Here is a 21,281-nt window from a genome sequence, read left to right as displayed (position 1 = left end):
GTGGATTTGAATGGGTCAATCTTGTCAAAACTACGTCACACGCTTTACTGTCTTCGCCACTGGAACTGTTGTTATATTGTCGTCTTTTGTAGTGTTGACTAGCCCAATAACACGTTGGTGGGCAGAATTAGTGTAAATAGCCTCTGCCAACAACCAGTACACCAGTACAATCATGCCGTGACTCGGAGACTGGCAGTCTGTAGCGGCTCAAAAGGACAGTACAATAGGCAACAGTAGGCAAGTCCCATGTCGGGACAGTGAAGGGGGTTGTAACGGCCAAAGCTATGCATTTGCATACATTACATTATATTGTGAGGTGCCCTTTAAGAGACTGATCATGTAACGTATAACACACACTGTGTGGAGATGACGTAGAATGACTACATGACGTTTTAACGAGAACCATATGGATGATAAGTTCGCTCTGCCTTCTTGCTATTATTTTGTCTTTACTTTTATTTGTAACGCCAAGAAAGAGTTAAACTCTCATGTATGAGAGGGGCGCGTTGTCGTGTACCAGCCATTAAATGTGTGGATCAGCAACTTTGCCGTTTTCTATCGCTTTCATTTCACTAACTTAAATAGTTATCTGGGTTAGAACGTTACAGGGTGAGGCAGATTTAGCCTCCTGGCCCCCTTCAGAATTCACTCTGGAAGAATTGTAAGCTCCCATTGAGTGGCCACAGGTGCAGAGCCCACAGCTCGGTCCTGGGGTGCCATATTGCCCTGTTCACTTGAGAGAGGAGGTCCTGTCTCAGAGGAATGGGTCAAGGGGCTGCTGCAGGCAGCTGTGTCAGCTCCGACACCCAATGTTGGTTCCTCCGGAGAGGGGCAACCATGAATGCACTGCTCTTCTGCTCCCTGATACGTCTGATTACCTGCGGAATTACATCAATCGGGGGAAAAAAAATAGAGGAGGGGGTCGGGCCAGTCGTGGGTCAATACATCCCTGTCCTTTGAATAGTAAATTGGGCAGTGAGAGTTGTCTTTTGAGGCTAAGAGGTCTACTTCGGCCTCACCAAAGATCCCCCAAATCCTCTGAACCATCTGTGGATGGAGCCTCCACTCCTCTGAGGGGACGTTGTTCTGTTGCTCGTAGCAAGCTCAAGTGGAGCTGAGCCCATTCGAGAAGGCGCTCTACTAGAACAAGGAGGCACTTCGAGGGAAGGCCTCCCTGGTGATTTATGTAGGACACCAACAACATGTTGTCTGAGCGAATCAGCACATGGTTTCCCGTAGGTCCGGCAAGAAGAACTGACAGGCTCAACATACTGCTAGCATTTCTAAGCAGTTGAGGAGGAGTCCTTGTTCCTCTTTTAACCAGTGGCCAAAAGTAGGTCTTTCTCGCACAGAGCTCCCCAACACATGTTGGAAGCATCTGTCGAGACCACCTTTCGTCTGCTGACCACTCCTAGGGCCGCTCCCCTCTCCATCCAGCGATTGTCTAACCAAGGGGCCAGGGCCAGGGCCATCACACAGGTTTGACGTGACGACACGCATTTTGTGGAACTCGTTGTTTCAGCCAGCGCTGAAGGGACCGCATTCGAAGTAGGCCCAGCTGCAGTGCTGCATTCTGCATTCGAAGTAGGCCCAGCTGCAGTGCTGCAGAAGCCATGAGGCCTAGTGTTCACTGAAACGTCTTGAGAGGGCGAGGGGCTTTGCCGGTGTTGTGCCCATTTTTGACCCCTGCCAAATTATTACCCCCTCTCGTTGAAATCGCTACCTGATCTCCACAAGCCAACCGGGACAGACCGCTTTCATAGTGCAAGCAGCCCGTCTCCCTTAGCGACATACAAATGCAAAGCTGTCGGATCAAAGTGCAGCGTGAAGAGCGAGTATGCGGGCTCAGCGCCGGCGTAAGATTGTTCAGGTCCGGTTGCTTAGCTCTCTGACTCCGCTGTTTCTTTCTCCGAGCTTTGCTAAGAGAGAAAAAATGGGAGAGCAGGGCTCACGAGTCCTGCACGAGCCATACTTGTAGTGCAACATTTGCAACAATGTCGCTAGAAAGTTGCTCTTTTAAAACTTACCTCAGCAAAGAATGACGTCGCTGAAGGAGAATAAATCTGAGAATCCGTGGTGAAATGCCCGCTTATATAACAAATAACCCCGCCCCTTTCGGCGGGCTATGCCGGGCTTCGTTGCCATAGGATTGTGCAGCACCGCTGCCGATCCATTGGTTCGTTTCTAAACCACTGCACGAACCAATGGTCATGCAGATTCACTGCATGATTGAAATGGCTTCAGTCAGGGAGAAAAGGCTTTTTCCAATTACGTCTAGTGATGCAGTACAAGTGTAGTATGGACAGGGAACAGCATTTTTAAAAATATGTTCTCTACACATTTTCAGTTTTGGGGAAAGTTATAGCCTATATTTTTTTTGTGTGTAGCTTTTTAATAAATGAGATATAGAAGTACTACAAGAAACCTTCCAAGCAAATTCAACTAGTTCAAAGATGTCTTCAAAGAGCACATGGATTCATGCAATTATGTGAAACTTATTTCTAACTGTGAAATTCTGCCAAAGACTTTTGAGCTGCAGAGAATGAAAAGGTATTCACTACACTAAGACGTTCACCCCAAAAGCTACTTACAGTAGTTTGCTCATACTTCACAAAGATTACCCATTATCTCCAGAGCTTCTGAGCATAGATTACCTCAGGTAACACCAAGCTTCATCCAGCTTTCATGTCTCTGGTGGAAACAGTGCATTGAATTGTTCTGACAATAATCTCTGGTGGAATGGAGACTAGGACATGTAGGCCAAAAGCAGTCCATTAGCCCTTTTGTCAATCCTAGAGCTTTTCTAGTCATAAAACATCCAAAAACTTTAACATTAGCTGGATTTGTTAATATGTAAGTGTCATAACAAGTCAAAGCTGAAGCTTTAGATACCTTTACATATATTTCGTAAAGTTCTTAAAGTGACTGCATTTTATTGAAATGTATTTGATTTCCTGAACTCCTTTGCTAATGCTTACTGATTTTGTGTTAATGTATCCTTACAAAAAAATAATGATGATTTGCTAGAGCATAATGCTAGGAAGAAACGGTGCTGTTACAGTACAAACAGGACAACTTACAATCCCTCAGTGATTTAAGATGGACACCATTTTGTAATAACCTTCTTTCCAATACCATCTTCTCCTCTACATTTATTGTTCCATTTGTCATCTATGGAAATCCATTTTGAGAAAAAGAGTAGAGTGTTTAAAAACATGATTGGCAGAGTGTAAAGGCAGCATGACATTTATTGTACAATGAAATGATTTCCATAAACCTGTAATGATGAACATTAAGAACATAGTCTGAACTTTAAGTACCCCAAGACAACGTGTGGAAAAAATGATTACGTTGTAACTTTGGCATGCTTGTACATGTTGATTTCACAGGAAATGTATGTGTTTCTTCACTTGGGATTTCATTCTGCACAATTTTAGAGTGTTGTCGGAGAGCATCTGTGTAATTTGCAAGCTCAAAGTGTCAAAGAAACAAACAAAACAGACAAATAAGAACAAACTTCTGTAAAAAATATATATATTTAAAGGGGCAAATCGGATGGTAGAACCTTATGATTTAAGGTAATAGAGCTGTTTTATTCAGTTTTATTCATAAATGCATTTTCACACAATGGGGCAGATTATTATTGCCAATGATGTTATATTTTAAATGTCCTTTGTACAAGCTACAGTTTGACTTAATAATTAACCACAATGCATAAATAAAATCAAATTAAACAATAATACTACCACTACTACTAATAATGCATTAGGAAACTCATTGCATTTTTATTATATTCAAAATATAAAGTATAAGATAGCTGGGTGCTGCTAAGAAAAAAAAAAGTAGAAATCTTCGACCATTGCACAAATATTATGCCAGGTGCAGAATCCATCATGCAGTCAAACGTCATGAGAATTTCACAGCAGCGCTGTCAAGCTGACTTCCAACTGTCATAATGGTTAGCCCATGTCCAATCAGGCGTCTGCACTGGGGAGTTCTCCCCTGGATCTCAAGTAAATGGCCCTCCATATCATGGCAGCTCTACCTTCATCTTGCTCTTCAGCACTGCATGATTGCAAAGTCTAAGCTTTTACCTTGCCTTTGGATGTTTAGCCGTCTCTGTAGTTTCACATCCTGCTGCTTCATGGGAACCTTCTCCTTCGCTTGATAAAATACTTTTTGATGTGCTCTTACACACTTTCATTTATTAAAGCTATGATTCTTTGGCCTTAATGTCTGCTGAACTGACAAAAAAGAAAAAGAAAGAAAGAAAGAAAGCGCTATATGATTTTTCACAACCCTTAGATCTCCTTTTGTTGATTTCCTTGAAGTTAGCAGTGACCAGGCTAAGCTCATTTAAACACTCCCTCCAACAAATGAGCTAAGATGTTTGGCTCATTTTATTGAAGTGAAGCAAATTCCTTTCCACTCCGCTATTCTGTCCTTTTCCGTCTGATTTGGATGAAATGCAGATATGTGCAATGTTCTTGACGGTTGAGTTTCTCAGCAATTGTTATATATGTGTTTGATGGCTGCACATTAGCACACTGAAAAAGGAATGAATAAAGATGAGGCTTGACAAGCAGTTATGAGAGAATTGGTAATGCAGGAAACTTACCTCAGAAATTCAGGCCTGCTAAAGGGCAAGCTTCTGCTGTATTCAGCCTAATCAGGTTTCAGCTGTCAAAAATGACAAATATCCCCTTGTCCCAAGCACACTTCTTATAACTTTACACAATGCTATGCAGTGTGAGTCCTGAATGAACATTGAAATGAAGTTTTATTCTGCAGAGGGTATATTTCAGTTGATCGAATATGGGGTGGTCATAAATTCCAACCAACATAGCACTAATGAAATGCTGCAAATGCCTATGGTTAAACATTCTTCCACTTCCCTGTATTAAGATGAAGTTTGCGTTCTTCTTCACCGTTTGGACATGCTAGGCCACTAGGTATTCTTTGTATTTTTCATTCTTGTGCACATTTATTCTGTTGTTTATTTATGGCCTTTTTAAATTTATTGTACAAGAAAATAGAGATAGAAAGGAAATTGGAGGGAGCAAAAGGGGAAATGGGTTCAGTACATGAGCAGGGCGGATTGTATGTGTTGTTATCAACACACGACACATTGTTGCTCTTTCATAAAATTGTACAAATCTGATTTCCTGAGAATGAAATGATGAGAATGAGTTATTGATAGTTGGGGAACATGTTCAGAAGGGAAGTAAAGAAAATATGTTCTTTCAGCGTGAAATTATTATAGACTAGAAAATTAGGTGCATCACATTTTCAGTTTACTTGAAAATTTCCTCCATGGTTCTTTTCACATATCAATAATTTTGTAGAGTTTTAAATATTGCCTTTCCTAAAAGGCAAATTTAAAACAAGACGTCATTGTTAGTTAATGTGCTAGTAGTCTTCTGGTTTATGTAGTAGATGAGAGGGAAAATTGCTTGACATGTTATGGTAAATCTGCTATTTGCTTTCTAGCAAAATGCAGGCCTGGCATAAATATCTGGCATTACCAAAAGCTGATTGCATGTCAGTCAAATTGCCAATAAAATATCCTTTCACTGTATGCAACAATTTATTTGTTTTGTTGCAGACAGTTTTGATTACATGGTTAGGGTAATCACAATATTACGCTTCATAAAAATCTTGCTGATTTTCTACGATGAGCTGCAGTCTAGTTTCCAGTGTCAGTCACCCAACTCCCTGTTTTCTACAAATACTCAGATCTGCATATATCACTATATTGATATATGCAATGAAATTGAGGCTAGCAAACAAGATGTGCTTGAAAACTCATAAGCTGTTGCTCATAATTTGAGAATCCAGAACTCTGTGGACTGGGGTTTATAGGAATCTTAGAAGATATAAATTTAAGGTATCGATGAAGCAATGATGATTTATTGTATGAGTGCTGCCAGCTGGGAGAATTATTATCCTTTAATTCTTGCCTGGAAATGAAAATAACCCCTTCTCCTTCTCACAGACACCTAAAACAGTTCCACCAGCTCTGCCCTACCATTAGAGAATCAGTCTGGCAATGGGCTGATTAAAATTGATTTAAGTTTTGAGTATATTTGGAATTGATGATACAAATGTCTACAGGAATTATGAGCTGTCGTCTGAGGGCAAGCGCAGTCATCCGTTCTCTCTGTGTCAGAGATATGGAGCCTACTGAGGAATTCACATACGGACATAGCGTCAAACGCTCTTGCTTCCGGCAACTATAAAACATATTTTGTACCTCAGTATCTTCTCAATGCTCTGACAAACTTATGAGGATTGTAAAAAAAAAAAAAAAAAAGCCTCTAAACACCTAATCTGAACCTAAGTTGCTTCATAATGAGGGCTAAAATTGCTCCTAAGGAGGTCTATTTTTATCAATAGCTCTTGCAGAGGTAATAAATCAATTATTGTTTGTATGGCTGAAAAAGACTGACCATTATTTTTCTTGTTGTCTATCCAGGTCCCTGCTTGTGATTTACAATGGCCAAAGTGCTCTGCAGCCTCCTTCTCCTGGGAAGCGCAGTGATGATGACCACCGCTTGCCCTAAATATTGTGTCTGTCAGAACCTATCAGAATCCTTAGGCACACTGTGCCCATCCAAAGGTCTGTTGTTTGTGCCCTCTGACATTGACAGAAGAACCGTGGAGTTGCGTCTGGGAGGAAACTACATTATCAAAATTACCCAGCAGGACTTCACCAACATGACAGGCCTTGTGGACCTCACACTGTCACGAAACACCATCAGCTTCATTCAACCCTTCTCCTTTGTGGATCTTGAAACCCTGCGTTCGTTGCACCTGGACAGTAACCGGTTGACAGAGCTAGGCCCAGATGTCTTGCGAGGCTTAGTGAACTTACAACATCTCATCCTAAACAACAATCAACTGACTCGTATCTCCAAAGAAGCTTTCGATGACCTGCTGCTCACCTTGGAGGACCTAGACCTCTCCTACAACAACCTGCGAGGCATACCCTGGGAGGCCATTCGCAAAATGCTCAACCTACACCAGCTGAGTCTGGACCACAACCTCATCAACCACATTGCTGAGGGCACTTTTACTGATCTTGAAAAGCTGGCGAGACTGGATCTGACATCAAACCGCCTCCAGAAGCTTCCGCCCGATCCTATCTTTGCTAGGTCGCAGAGCAGCAGCGTTCTTAGCACACCATTTGCCCCGGTCTTGTCTCTCAGCTTTGGTGGGAATCCTCTTCACTGTAACTGTGAGATTCTTTGGTTGCGGCGTCTAGAGCGGGAGGACGATATGGAAACATGCGCCTCTCCTCCTAGTCTAAAAGGTCGCTACTTCTGGTATGTTCGAGAGGAAGAGTTTATCTGTGAACCACCGTTAATTACCCAACATACACATAAGCTTTTGGTCCTGGAAGGACAGACGGCCAGTTTACGCTGCAAGGCCGTGGGTGACCCTATGCCTCTTATACACTGGGTTGCTCCAGATGACCGACTAATTAGTAACTCATCCAGGGCTACAGTGTATGAAAATGGTACTTTAGACATTATGGTCACCACCTCTAAGGATTATGGGACATTTACTTGCATTGCTGCAAATGCAGCAGGAGAATCAACAGCCTCAATTGAGCTCTCCATCATCCAGCTCCCCCACCTAAGCAATGGAACTAACCGCACATCTCAGCCCAAGTCCAGACTATCTGACATCACCAGCTCCACTAAAACCAGTAAAGGGGAGACCAAAGCTCAACCAGAACAGGTAGTGTCAGTGTCAGAGGTCACTGCAGTCTCTGCTCTGATAAAGTGGACAGTAAGCAAAGTGGCACCCAAAGTCAAAATGTACCAGCTCCAATACAACTGTTCAGAGGATGATGTCCTGATTTATAGGTAAGTATTTCAGGTTTCTTTTCCTTTAAACCACCCAACTACACACTAATTAGGCATGTACTTCACCTGCCCTTTAGTTTCTCTCTAAATATTTGTGGAAAGTATCATTAGATTGGATTTAAAGATAAATTATGTATTTTTTAACTCAATTCAGTCTAGTAAGTTAATTAAATTCAGTTCATTTAAGCAGATAATGTTTAATAGGTTAACACTGAAGATAGTAAATATAGTGATATTTAAAAGGTGACTCACTTATGCTAAGAATTATGTTAGACATTGTTTTTGCATCTTTTAAATCAACCAGTTACATGCATATATAGGCCTATCTTAAATGTGTTAATGGTGTCCTGTGTTATAGCTAAGACAATAATGACTTACTTAACCTTTACTGAATCAATTACCTACAAATTATGTATGTCTAAAACTCAAAAAACAGCATTTGATAATACACATTCCTCCTTGTCTGTGGATTTTTTGGGTAGCTAACTAACAGATTAATTAATTATAAAATTTAAAAAAGTAAATAAATAATAAAATAAATACATTTCTTTAAAACTTTTTTTTTCTACTTTTTCTACAAAAATATTTGTAATACTTTATTTTACAGTCCTGTTCCATGTGTACGTCCTATGTACTTACTACACCAATTACAATAACTGGGTCATAACTAGGTACTAACCCTGAACCTACCCCTAAATGCAACCTTAACCCAAATAGTTACCTTATATATATATATATAAAGACACTAAATAAAAGTCGAAAGGCACAGTGGTGCCAAAGTCATTTTTATTTAAATGAATCTCTATTACCTTTTCGAAAGATTGATTTAACCATCTTTTAATCAAATGCAACATTTTTTCTGTGTGAAAAAAAGAATGTGTAGAAACCCCCATAACCTTTAGGCTTTTTTCTTTGCATAATACAACCATCATGATCATCACCATTACAAGCCTGAGGCAACAGAAGCTTTTATAGTATGCTTTATTCTTTTGATTTTAATTTCAGCTCAGTTCTCTTACTTTACTTCTTTATATCTATATGATCTACAGCAGTTTATAATCAAAGTGATGGATTCCCCTATCAAACTGCCTAAATATGAAAGGTTGTGCACATGCATTAGTCTATGTAGATCCCTTCCAGGAATGTCGAGCTGCGTCAAAACGCTCTGGGAACGCCTTCAGCGTGACCGCGCTCTGAATCACGTGTGTAATCAATCCAATGGAATCGCGTGACGTCACCGACCAGGAAGCTTAAAAGCATGTTCGGTGAGAACAGCGCTAGCTTTGTGCCATTCAGCAAGCGCTCTATGTGCAGTCACTCTCCTTTTCTCATGCACAATTGCACAACTTTTATTCAGAGAGTGATTGTTTGTCTGTGTGTGTCAAACAATGTTTAGAAAGGGTGAACATAAGCAGCAACACCACAAGCCGTGTGTTCCTCCGTGCACTCGTTTCATTACGAGTGAACACACACACGGCTTGTGTATTGTCTGTATGGTCTGTATGTATGTATTGTCAGCCCTCGAGGGGGCTCGTTGCCCGCACTGCGAACGCATGCCTCTGCGTGTGCTCCAATCCCAGAATGCTCTCTTCGAGGAGGGAGCCTTCACCAGAGTTCCTCGCGGGTCTGGTCCCGCTTCCGCCGAGGCGGAGCGGCAATTGCACTCGTGGGGATCGCAATTGGATCTGTCAGAGGGTATGGAAACGGGCCAGTCCCTATCTTCTGCCTCACCTGCCAGATCCACCGCCCGCTCTCTGCGGTTTCTTCCCCCTGGGAAGAGGGCACGGCGCTTCTCTTGTCTTCCTCCGAGGAGGTGGATGTAGAGGGCGCCGATGAGGATTCACCCCCTCATTCTCCCCAGTATGAGGAGCTATTAGAGGTGGTTATTCGTTATGGTGACTGCGGAGAGACACCTTTGGTTGACCCTGTCCAGCATAAAAAAGAAGGACAGGGTCTTCCTCATGGATGCCCCGCTCGTGCCTTCGGGTCTGTTCAGTGACGCTGTTGATTCAGTCGTCGACAGACACCAGGAGGCACAACGTCAAGCGGCCGTGGCGTTTCAGCGGTTCCTCCCTCGCCGTGCTCCAGCTCAGGGGGCTGCTGAGTGTCAGCAGCCCTCCCTGCATACCAGCTCCTCCTACAGGGAGACCCAAAAACAGAGCGGCCCGTGGTCCCTACCACTGGGGGGAGCACAGGCCGCGGCGACGCTCTAGGCCGAGTTCTTCCAAGCCCAAGACTGACCTGAGGGTGGTCTTGCAGGCTAGGAAGGGCTCGGCCAAGAAGCCCTGACGGTTGCGTCCCAGGGCTAGTGAGGACAGCCCCCTCTGGGGAAGAGCGGTTAACACATCATTATACGGTGCCTGTCTCTCCTCAGTGTCCTCAGGGGACCACTCGGCCAACCCTGCCACCCCTGGTGTTTCAGGGCGCAGCGGTCCCCAGCGAGCATATCTCTCAGTCACCGCCCGTTATTGTAACGGTACCAGGAGGCTCGCGACCTCCACGGAGGTCTCTCGAACATCTAACTGGGTGCGTTCCTGCCGGGCCCCCGCTTCAGGACCCTGAGTTAGTTGTTCCTCTAACATCAGAGGTCAGCCTCGAGAGGCTGATTCCCTTAGTTGACTCTTTGGCAGTGTGGAAACTTCTGCCAAATGTGTCTCAATGGGTCCTGCAGACTGTAGAAAAGGCCTACCGCATTCAATTTGGTGCTCCTCCTCCCAGCTTCAGCGGAGTTTTTCCCACTCTTGTGGGCCCCGAGCAGGCTCTGGTTATGGAACAGGAAGTAGATACTCTCCTGAGGAAGGAAGCCATCGAGGTGGTCCCTCCCCACGATCGAGAGTCCGGGTTCTACAGCCGGTACTTCATTGTTCCCAAGAAGGATGGGGGCCTCAGGCCCCTTTTAGATCTTCACTTGCTGAACCGTACAGTCATGCGCCTCAAATTCCGTATGCTTACGATCAAACAGGTGGTGTCACAGATCAGGTCTGAGGACTGGTTTGTGACGATAGATCTGAAGGACGCCTACTTTCATGTCTCCATCCTTCCTCATCTCAGGAGGTTCCTGAGGTTTGCTTTCGGGGGCGAAGCATACCAATATCGGTTTTCTTCCTTTCGGCCTTGCACTCTCACCCCGCACTTTCACAAAGTGTGTGGATGCAGTTCCAGCTCCTCTGCGACTCCAGGGCATCCGCATACTAAACTATATCGACGACTGGCTGATTTTAGCCCAGTCTCAGCAGATGGCGGTTCAACATCGAGATGTTGTTCTGTCACACATGAAAGTGCTAGGGTTAAGACTAAATGCCAAGAAAAGTGTACTTTCTCCAGTTTAGAGGACCACTTATCTAGGCGTAGTGTGGGATTCATCCACGATGCGGGCACGTTTGTCTCCTGCTCGTGTCGATTCGATCCTCACCGAGGTCGCGAGAGTGAAAGAAGGCTGGTCACTCACTGTAAAGAGGTTCCAGAAACTGCTGGGTCTGATGGCAGCTGCGTCCAACGTGATTCCTTTAGGCCTGCTGTACATGAGACCCCTTCAGTGGTGGCTCAAAACCAAGTGGTTCTCCCCAAGGGGAAACCCGCTTCGCATGATCAAAACCTTGGTTCTTGACTCAGGGCCCGGTGCAGGGAGCTCCGTGTCGCCGTATCGGCTCCCCGTGGGAGATTCCTGTCAGGACGGACCTCCTCTCACAGGCGGGGGGCGGTATTCTCCACCCCCGCCCGGAGATTTGGAAGTTGTGGGTGTGGCCCCTGAGGGGGCACAGTTCATAGCTTCCGGTCTCTCAAATGAGGTTGTTGAGACCATTCTCCAGTCCAGAGCTCCCTCCACGAGGAAACTGTACGCCTTGAAGTGGAGACTCTTCACGTCTTGGTGCGGAGACCGCCAGTTTGACCCAGTTAACTGCCCAATTGGTACAGTGCTGGAGTTCTTACAGGCCCGCCTCTCCGCTGGGTTACATTTACATTTATTTATTTAGACTCTTTTATCCAAAGCGACTTACAAATTGGGAATACAACAAGTGATTCATCCTAAGGAGGCAGATCAACATAGGAAGTGTTCAAAAATACCATATATTAGGCGTTGTTAGATTAGTACAGGCCAGAAAGGGAAGTTAAAGAAAGAGAGGAGAACAAAGTTTTTTTTTTTTTTTTTTTTTTTTATATTATTGAGTCAAATAGTGTCGAAACGTTGAACAAGAATGTTCTGGAAATTGATTTCATGCCTCTCTATGGTGGTACAATGATCTTTCACTAGAGGATCTCAGACTTCTGGAGGGAGTGTAGATACGAAGTAGTGAATGGAGGTAGGCAGGTGATGAGCCGGTGGCTGTCCTATAGGCCAGCATCAGTGTCTTGATTTTGATGCGGGCTGTAACCATTAGCCAGTGCAGGGATATAAAGAGAGGTGTGACATGGGCCTTTTTGGGCTCATTGAAGACCAGACGTGCTGCTGCATTCTGAATCATTTGTAGAGGTCTGATTGTACATGCTGGAAGACCGGCTAAAAGAGCATTGCAGTAGTCCAGCCTGGAAATGACCAGGGCCTGGACGAGGTGTTGTGCAGCATGCTCTGTTAGGAAGGGCCTAATCTTTCTGATGTTGTGCAATGCAAACCTGCAAGATCGAGAAGTTTTAGCTATGTGGTCTTTAAAAGTCAATGGGTTGTCAAAGATTACACCCAGATTTCTGGCTGAAGTCGATGGGGTAATTGTTGATGAACCTAACTGGATGGAGAAGTCATGCTGTAGAGTTGGAGTGGCAGGAAAGACAAGGAGCTCAGTCTTTGCAAGATTGAGCTGTAGATGGTTTTCCTTCATCCATGCATAGATATATGCCAGACAGCCTGAGATCCGTGCAGCTACTGATGTATCATCTGGTTTGAATGAAAGATAGAGCTGTGTGTCATCAGCATAGCAATGGTAGGAGAAGCCATGTGCCTGTACGATGGGGCCCAGAGATGTAGTGTATATGGAGAGGAGGGGTCCAAGAACTGATCCCTGAGGAACCCCAGTGACCAGTTGATGAGTTTTAGATATCTCCCCTCCCCAGGCCACTCTGAAAGATCTACCAGAGAGGTAGGATTTGAACCAGTGAAGTGAAGTCCCTGTGATGCCCAGCGATGAGAGGGTGGACAGGAGGATCTGGTGATTCACCGTGTCAAAGGCTGCAGATAGGTCTAGCAAAATGAGTACTGATGATTTGGAATCAGCTTTTGCAGTCCGCAACGCTTCAGTGACAGACAGTAGCGCAGTCTCAGTTGAATGGCCACTCCTGAACCCTGACTGGTTAGCATCCAGTAGATTGTTCTGTGAGAGGAATAAAGATAGCTGGTTGAAAACAGCTCGTTCCAGTGTTTTTGCTATGAATGGAAGGAGAGAGACAGGTCTGTAGTTGTCAATGAGTGAAGTGTTAAGTGTAGGTTTTTTGAGCAGTGGGGTTAGCCGGGCCTGCTTAAATGTAGTGGGGAAAGTGCCTGTGAGAAGAGATGAGTTGATGATGTGTGTGATCACCGGTAGGATTGTAGGAGAAATTGCTTGGAGAAGGTGTGAGGGGATCCTCTAAAGGGCATGTTGTTGGATGGCTGGAGAGGAGAAGTTTGGTTACTTCTGCCTCCGAGTAAGGACAGAAGGAGAAGAGGGGAGTTCCAGCCATGAGTGTGGTCAATTTTAATTCCTGTATGTGTGGAGCTGAGAAGTTATTACTGATAGATGTAGTTTTGTCTGTAAAGAATGTGGCGAAATCATCAGCTGTTATAGAAGTGGTGGGAGGTGGTGGAGGGGGACAGAGCAGTGAATTAAAAGTTTTGAAAAGGTTGTGTGCATCCGGAGCATTGTTGATCTTGTTGTGGAAGTATGAAGATTTGGCAGTATGTACTTGGGTAGAGAAAGTTGAAAGCAGAGACCGATACATACTTAGATCTGATGGCTTCTTTAGATTTGTGCCATTTTCTCTTGGCTGCCCTAAGTTTGGACCGATGCTCACAAAGAACATCGGATATCCAAGGGTTTGTCGGAGCAGCTCGTGCTGGCCTGGAGGAGAGAGGGCATATATCATCTAGACAAGAGGTAAGAGTGGAGCATAAGGTGTCGGTTGCTGCATTAGTATCCAGGGTTGAGAAGTGGGTTGGAGAGGGAAGGGAGGAGGATACTGAGGAAGAAAGGTGGGAGGGTGAGAGAGAGCGTAGATTTCGTCTAAAAGTAACAGGTAGAGGTGTTGGGGGTGCACAAGTAGCAAGATGTAGGTTAAGTGTAATGAAGAAGTGGTCAGAGATGTGTAGGGGTTTGACCACAATGTTGTCTGAAATACAATTTCGTGTGTAAATGAGATCAAGTTGGTTGCCGGATTTATGAGTGTATGCAGTGATAATGCATTTTAGGTCAAATGAAGCAAGGAGTGAATGGAAGTCTGCAGCAGATGAATGTTGTCCTCTGGAAAAGAGGACAGCAGCCCATCCAGCTCTTCTAAGAAGATGCCAAGTTGACTAGGTGGGCGGTAAATTACCACAACATGGAGTTTGATAGGAGGTGTTATAGTGATTATGATATTCAAATGAGTTATAATTGCATGGAGGAGAATGGGTTGAGTATTTCCAGGTGTTAGAAATAAGAAGTCCCGTACCCCCACCCCTTCCAGTCTGACGAGGGGTGTGAGAGAAGGAGAATTTATTAGATAGAGCGGCTGGGGTTGCAGAGTCTTCTGGACGTATCCAGATCTCAGTCAAACCTAGGATGCTCAGGCCAGATTGCAAAGAAAATGCCGAAATGAAGTCAGCTTTGTTGACAGCTGACTGACAGTTCCAGAGTCCAACCGTGAAAGAGAAAGGTTCAGTGGAAGAGGTGTGGATAGGACGCAGGTTAGAAAGATTGCGTCGACGTGTGCGTGTGATGTTAGTGCGGTGTGTAGAGAGCACCGGAATGAATTGGAAACACATGATAGAGGAGGACAGAAAGAAGAGTGAATTAAGGAAAGGAGTACTTAAGTGCGTTGTCGGTTTCGTTGCTCGGTTAAAGTCACGCAGGAAAAGTCGCAGGTCTTTACTCTCGTCGGTCTTCACGCGAGGAGGCTGAACGCTTCCGCTGACGCTTCAGCATCAGCTGATACAACACAGTTAAATACACCACCAATCAATACTTTAGTGACAGTAGCTGGGGACGCCCACTCGGCTGAGTCAGTCCCAAATGGATCGTATGCAAATGGGTCAAACCGAAACGAAAAAGTAACACACTTTGCACTTTTAAACGCGCTCAAGAAGGGAGCGATATCACAAACAAAAGCTTCCCTTGGCCGTCGGCTCAGTATTTCAATTTGAATAAGAGCAATCAAAACTACAATTTAGAACGAAATCACCAGGAAAACAAATAAACAGAAACAAACAAATACTCTCTAGCAGCAACAAAATGCAAATAGAAACGAATAAGTCAATAAATAGAAAACAAAGACGTGTTTATCTAGCAGCAACAAATGTAACAACTGCCTATTTAAAATACAGAATTTAAGTAGTCACTTTCGTCCTGTCCGTGCCAGAGGACTGAAAATCACTTATCCCAGGGCTGACCCACTCCACCCTGAAGGTTTACGTGGCGGCCATAGCAGCTTACAACGCCCCTCTCGGTGGCACTTCAGTGGGCAGAGACCCCTTAGTTACACGTTGCTTCCGCGGTGCGCTGAGGTTGAGGCCTCCAGTATGCTCTCGCGTTCCTACGTGGGACTTGGCTGTGGTGCTAGAGGCTTTGTGTAAGCCTCCCTTTGAACCCCTAGAAGAGATCTCTGATCGCCTTCTCACTATTAAGACTGCCTTTCTTCTGGCCATCACGTCTCTTAAGAGGGTCGGTGACCTTCAAGCCCTCTCAGTGGCTCCTTCCTTTATTGACTTTGTGCCTGGTATGGCCAAAGCGTTTCTGTATCCCAAGGCGGGATACCTTCCCAAGGTCCCCAAGGTTGCACCTCGCCTGTTGTACTACAGGCTTTTCATCCTCCTCCCTTTCGGGAGCCTGACCAGCAGAAGCTTAATTGTATGTGTCCAGTGCGAGCATATACATACATCCACAGAACTGCCCTGTGGAGGAAGGCTGACCAACTCTTGGTCTGTTACGGCCCTCCGAGGAGAGGCCACTCTGCTGCTAAGCCTTCCATAAGTCGGTGGATCGTGGATGCCATCTCGGTAGCCTATGAGTCCTCTGATCTCCCCTCACCTTTGGGAGTCAAGGCTCACTCTACCCATTCAGTATCTGCCTCGAAAGCTTTCTTCTCGGGACTTTCCCTGGAGGAGATTTGTGGGTTGACGCCGTGGGTTGGTCCATGCCCCTAACCTTCGCTAGGTTTTACGGCCTAGATTTCCAAGCCTCTCCCGGCTCCTTCGTTCTCTCATCCTAATTTTAGGCAGGGACACTTCTTCAGTGTGGTGGCATGGGCATCTCGTTCCCAAAGCGTTTTGACGCAGCTCGACGTTCCTGGAAGGGAACGCCTCTGGGTTACGTATGTAACCCTAGTTCCCTGAAGGGAACGAGGCGCTGCGTCTCGATGCCATACTTCCAGCATCCCTGCAGCGCTTGCCTCAGTCGAAAGCTAGTGCTGCTTTTTAGCTTCCTGGTCGGTGACGTCATCACGCCGGTGACGTCACGCGATTCCATTGGATTGATTACACACGTGATTCAGAGCACGGTCACACTGAAGGCGTTCCCAAAGCATTTCAACGCAGTGTCTCGTTCCCTTCAGGGAACTAGGGTTACATACGTAACCCAGAGGCGTTTCCCCAACTTGTGAAAAACATATAATATACTAAGAATGAATATGACTGTTAATTTTCTGGTGCTCTCTATTACTCTATTACTTAATGTCTTCATGCTGGTAAACTGCATGTGGCATTATCCATAGATCTGTTTCCTGTCTTGGAAGAGCAGTGTTAACCTGGATATTGGCAACAACAAAGAAAAAAAATCAATCACTAAGGCTCGAGTGAAAAAAGGTTGGGCTCACTCATAAAGCTGTCACTACCGAATGTAGCGTCTTCTCCTGTGATGGGAAAGCAATTATGAATGAGTAATGGACTAGCTGGCATAGAGGCTTACTGTAGACAATGTGTCAGGCTTCACTGCTAGATCTGGTTTTAGTGTTGTAAAGGATGTCTCTAACGCAAAACACAGAATCCTATGCTGTGCTAGTTTTAGGAAAGGTGTACAATTAAGAACCATATTAATTGTCTAATAAAGACTACATTTTTTGTTCCGTTCACGCCAAAAATGAAAATTTTGCTTTCATTTACTTGCCTTTTACCTGCATTTGCTTTGAAAAACTGAAAGTCTTCCATCCATGCAGTTACGACTGGGAATGCAAAAGAACTGCCAAAAGTTGTCCATATGAGTTATGGACTATATCCCAAGTCTTCTAAATCCATGCAATAGCTTTAAGTTGTGAAAGAGACCAAAGATGATATTGTTTAGCACTGAAAATTCTCCTACCAGTGGGCAAGTGCTACAACTGGATCAGTGAAATTTAACTAGATTAGCAATTCATTGAATGATACAACACAAAAAAATGATTTGTTTACTGCTCTGCATGGAAAAGAAAATGGAAAACCGTCATTTACTTTAGTCAGTCATCTTCCACTCAAAGTCATAAGGGTTTGTAAGGGGTTTCATTTTTGGCTTATTATTTTTATGTAACATTTTGCATCAGAGACAATTATATATTATTCTTTTTTTATATTCTTATTATTGTTTGTGATTTCACCATATGCATGTAATTGTACAGTTTTTCATCCATTTACCCAGATTCTGAAAATAGCCTCAGACACTTTTATAGCTTCTTTTCAACTACTTAACCTTCTCAGAGCAGGGTAGTTGGGTAAATGATTGCACTCTAATTAATATTGTCAGTCTACATCCATAGCCAGGTATCTGCAAAGAATGTTTCAGATAATAATGAGCTAATGCAGTCAGAAAAAAAGATCATTTGTGATTACATGCCCTCTATAGTCAAGGTGCTTTTTAGGAGGTCAAATGGCATAGTAATACATAAAATACCCTTAAGGAAATCTTTTTTGTTATCACAAGCCAGTTCTATCTTCCAACCAATTCAATGACCTAAAAAAATGTTTCTTTCCAAAATACTATTTACTTAATTACCATTCAGAAAAATACGTTCTCTGTTTTAATGATTCAGTGTTGACAAGAATTTTGCATGTGCGTCAAGTATATTTTCAAATAATGAGTCAGTTAGTCAGTCTGTCAGTCAAAAACAACTGCTTTTTTATCTCTGGCTCCATTGACTGCACAATAGACCTCATTTCGAAATCATTTAATCTAAAAGAACTTCCAAGGTTGAAATAATAAGTACTTTCCAAGTAATTAAGTTTTCATCGTAATAAAAGGATTAATGATTGTTTTCTGCCAATGCACAGAGCATCCACAATAAAGCAATGAGCAATCAGTATGTGCATTTTAATAACTACCTTCAGTGTGGTATACCTGTTGGTTCAATCTACTGCATCTGTCTAGTGATTAGTCTTCTCTTGAACTTTGAGAGTCAGTGTTAATGTCTGTGTCTTCTTGTTCACAGGATGATTCCGGCAATCAGCAAATCCTTCTTGGTCAACAACCTGATGCCAGGGATGCAGTATGACCTATGCGTGTTGGCCATTTGGGAAGACACCACAACCACACTCACTGCGACAAACATCGTGGGATGTGTGCAGTTTGAGACACGTGACGAGTACCCCCGCTGCCAGTCACTGCACAGTCAGTTTTTAGGAGGAACCATGATATTGGTGATTGGTGGAGTGATCGTAGCCACTTTGTTGGTCTTTATCGTCATTCTTATGGTACGCTATAAAGTGAACAGCGGCTTGCAGGTTTCAAAGTTGGTGACGGTGAGCAACACATACTCCCAGACCAATGGGAGACCACAGGCCACTCAGCGACTTAACAACAGTGCTCCTACACCGCAGACTCCAAAGACTGTAGTGGTGATGCGAGATGAAGTGGTGGAGTTTAAGTGTGGCTCCTTGCAGAGTAGCATCTCTTCCTCTTCATCCTCCTCCGCTGACTCCCTTGGAAGTGAGAAAGTCCAGTCTTACAACCGACATGTGGATTCTAACACCTTGCCCAACAGGTGGAAGCAGTCGTCAACTAAGGCACGACCAAACCTGGACAACCTACTTGGGGCATTTGCTTCTCTGGACTTAAGGGTTCCCGCAAGAGACCCGGGAGGACCATCTTCATCAGGGACCATGGCGATGGGCATGAGACCGCCCACTGACAAAGAGCCTCTGCTAGGCCGGGGAGATTCCAAGCTTGGGAAGCTTGTAATGCTGCCATCAGAGAACAAGCCCAAGCGCAGCCACTCGTTCGACATGGGCGACTTTGGTGCTTCGCATTGCCTTAGCTACCCACGACGCATCAGCAACATTTGGACTAAGAGGAGTCTCTCAGTCAACGGCATGCTTCTGCAGTGCGATGAGAGTGAGGGAGAAGGGGATAAGGCAACATTTGATAGCTCTGAGTGGGTCATGGAGAGTACAGTCTGACAGGGAAATCGGATTAGCTCTGCCAAAAAAGAACAAAAAAAAAAAAAAAACATTCTCTGAACTCGTCAGGTGATGAAAGGATATGAACTTGCTGCATCATATGACGTCAAGAAGGATTTAAATGGCCGTAATGAAAAGACACCTCAGCAGTGGCCATGACTGTGTAATGCATGATTTTCCATGTCAATATTGTCCTTCTGTTCATTTGATCACAAAGAAGTTCAGTGGTTTGTGTCCGAGTTAGGCAATCAGCCAAGGCCAGGGCTGGTCCTGTTTATTGAAAGCTGGACGAAGAATATCTCCAGTTGCCTTCAAACATTAAAGCAGATATGAATAAATACCCAAGAACAAGGGATGTGGGGATATCTCAGAAAAGCAGGGGGAATAAAAGAGAGAATTTATCCGACTGTGCACTGCAGTTTGCCAAGAGGATTTTCTTCAGCTAAGTGGATGTGCATTGCAATGGACCAAATGCTCCCACGAGACAGGACTACAAAATTTAGCAGGTGAAATAAAAAAAGAAAGAAATGCAAATGTAATGACATTTTGTAAGTTATTTTTCTTTTGTTGTCATTTTCACTTTTTTAGGTTAATTCTAGTATTGTCCCCCAGCATTTTTCCTGAACAACTGAAGAATACAGTGTAGTCTGTCACACACAATTTACACTGAAGAGAAATACAAATCTAAAATTCAGGAAGATTTATTTTTCAGAATCAAATCTGCAAACTTAATCTGCTAATTTTCTGTGTTGTTTCATGACATTATGTGCCTCTTTTTCAGTTTATCAGTGCATCTATCACATTAGTTTCTGATTTTGAAAGCACGCTGTTGTCTGATCACATCGATGCAAATTTAATTTAGTACTAATACATAAAAGTATTAGTCAGTCTGTCTGAGGTACATATAATTTATGCAAAGGGATATTTACTACATATTACATACCCAACCAATACATTGCAACCAAGAAGATAGTTTAATGTCCCCTTGGTCTACCCCTTTAAAAAAGTTAAAATGGTAAATACCACCATGGTTCGGAAATGTTACCATTGTAATACCACAGTACCATAGTATATGAAAAAAAGAATCATTAAGTAGATGGTATGAGCATTTACCATCTTGCATAATCACGTGATACTTTGCAAACAATTTCCAAATAAAATACTATGATTTTCTTAAATTTACTGATGGTAATTGCCCCCTCAATGATAATTTTCTAATTATAGATATATTCGCTCTGTAAGATTAGTTTGTTAGTGTTGGTGATTTGCGTTTGTACTCTTCACAACAAGCCCCTCAAAACTTAAGCCTGAAATGTAGGTCAGAGTGTTATGCTAGACAGTATACTGTGAAAGACATTTAGGACAGGATCTGGATCACAGTTTTGTGTACAAACTTTTATTAGTGCCAAATCGTTGTGGCAAGCTTAATTTCACACAAAGTTGAATCATAAACTGGGGAGAAACAGAGCACCTCTATCATCGTTGTGCCCTTGAGCGATGGCACTTAACCTCAGGTTGTCCAAGGGGACTCTCTTGTTATTAGTGCAGTGCAAGTTGATTCGGATGAAAAGTGCTGGTTATATGATTAATAAATGACAAAAGAAAATGTTAAAGACTTGGATAAATCATGTATAGTCATTATCTCAGATTTTATCATTTCAAAATGTGGTGATACTTCCTAGGAACACATCTATAGTGCATTTTTAGTACATTTTGGTGGAAGTTTAAGTAGTTGTAAACATTATTATGACTTATAGGTTTTACAACAAAATATTGTTACTGTCTTGCACAGTGGGCAAGAGTTTAGGTGAGGATGCATTATTAAAACAGAATTGGATTTTGTAAGGTCAGGTTTTTATGGCCTTACCTTTATTTTGTCCCTAGATATG

At 43.5% G+C, this 21,281-nt stretch overlaps 1 protein-coding gene across 1 annotated transcript in view; it reads left to right on the top strand.

Moving 5' to 3' along the window:
* Window positions 1–20,405, top strand: part of LOC141332329 (leucine-rich repeat and fibronectin type-III domain-containing protein 2) — a 218,063-nt gene extending 197,658 nt beyond the window's left edge. The window contains exons 4-5 of the mRNA XM_073837464.1: window positions 6,476–7,871; window positions 18,426–20,405. Of these exons, the coding sequence (XP_073693565.1) occupies window positions 6,496–7,871; window positions 18,426–19,392 (2,343 nt within the window). The 5' untranslated portion in view covers window positions 6,476–6,495 and the 3' untranslated portion in view covers window positions 19,393–20,405. The remainder of the gene's footprint in view (window positions 1–6,475; window positions 7,872–18,425) is intronic.
* Window positions 20,406–21,281: the final 876 nt, after the last annotated feature.

The sequence above is a fragment of the Garra rufa genome, chromosome 3 (genome assembly GCF_049309525.1).
Source record: "Garra rufa chromosome 3, GarRuf1.0, whole genome shotgun sequence".
Classification (NCBI taxonomy): domain Eukaryota; kingdom Metazoa; phylum Chordata; class Actinopteri; order Cypriniformes; family Cyprinidae; genus Garra; species Garra rufa.
The sequence above is the reverse complement of the archived record's forward strand: the minus strand, read 5'-3'. Positions and strand labels throughout refer to the sequence as shown.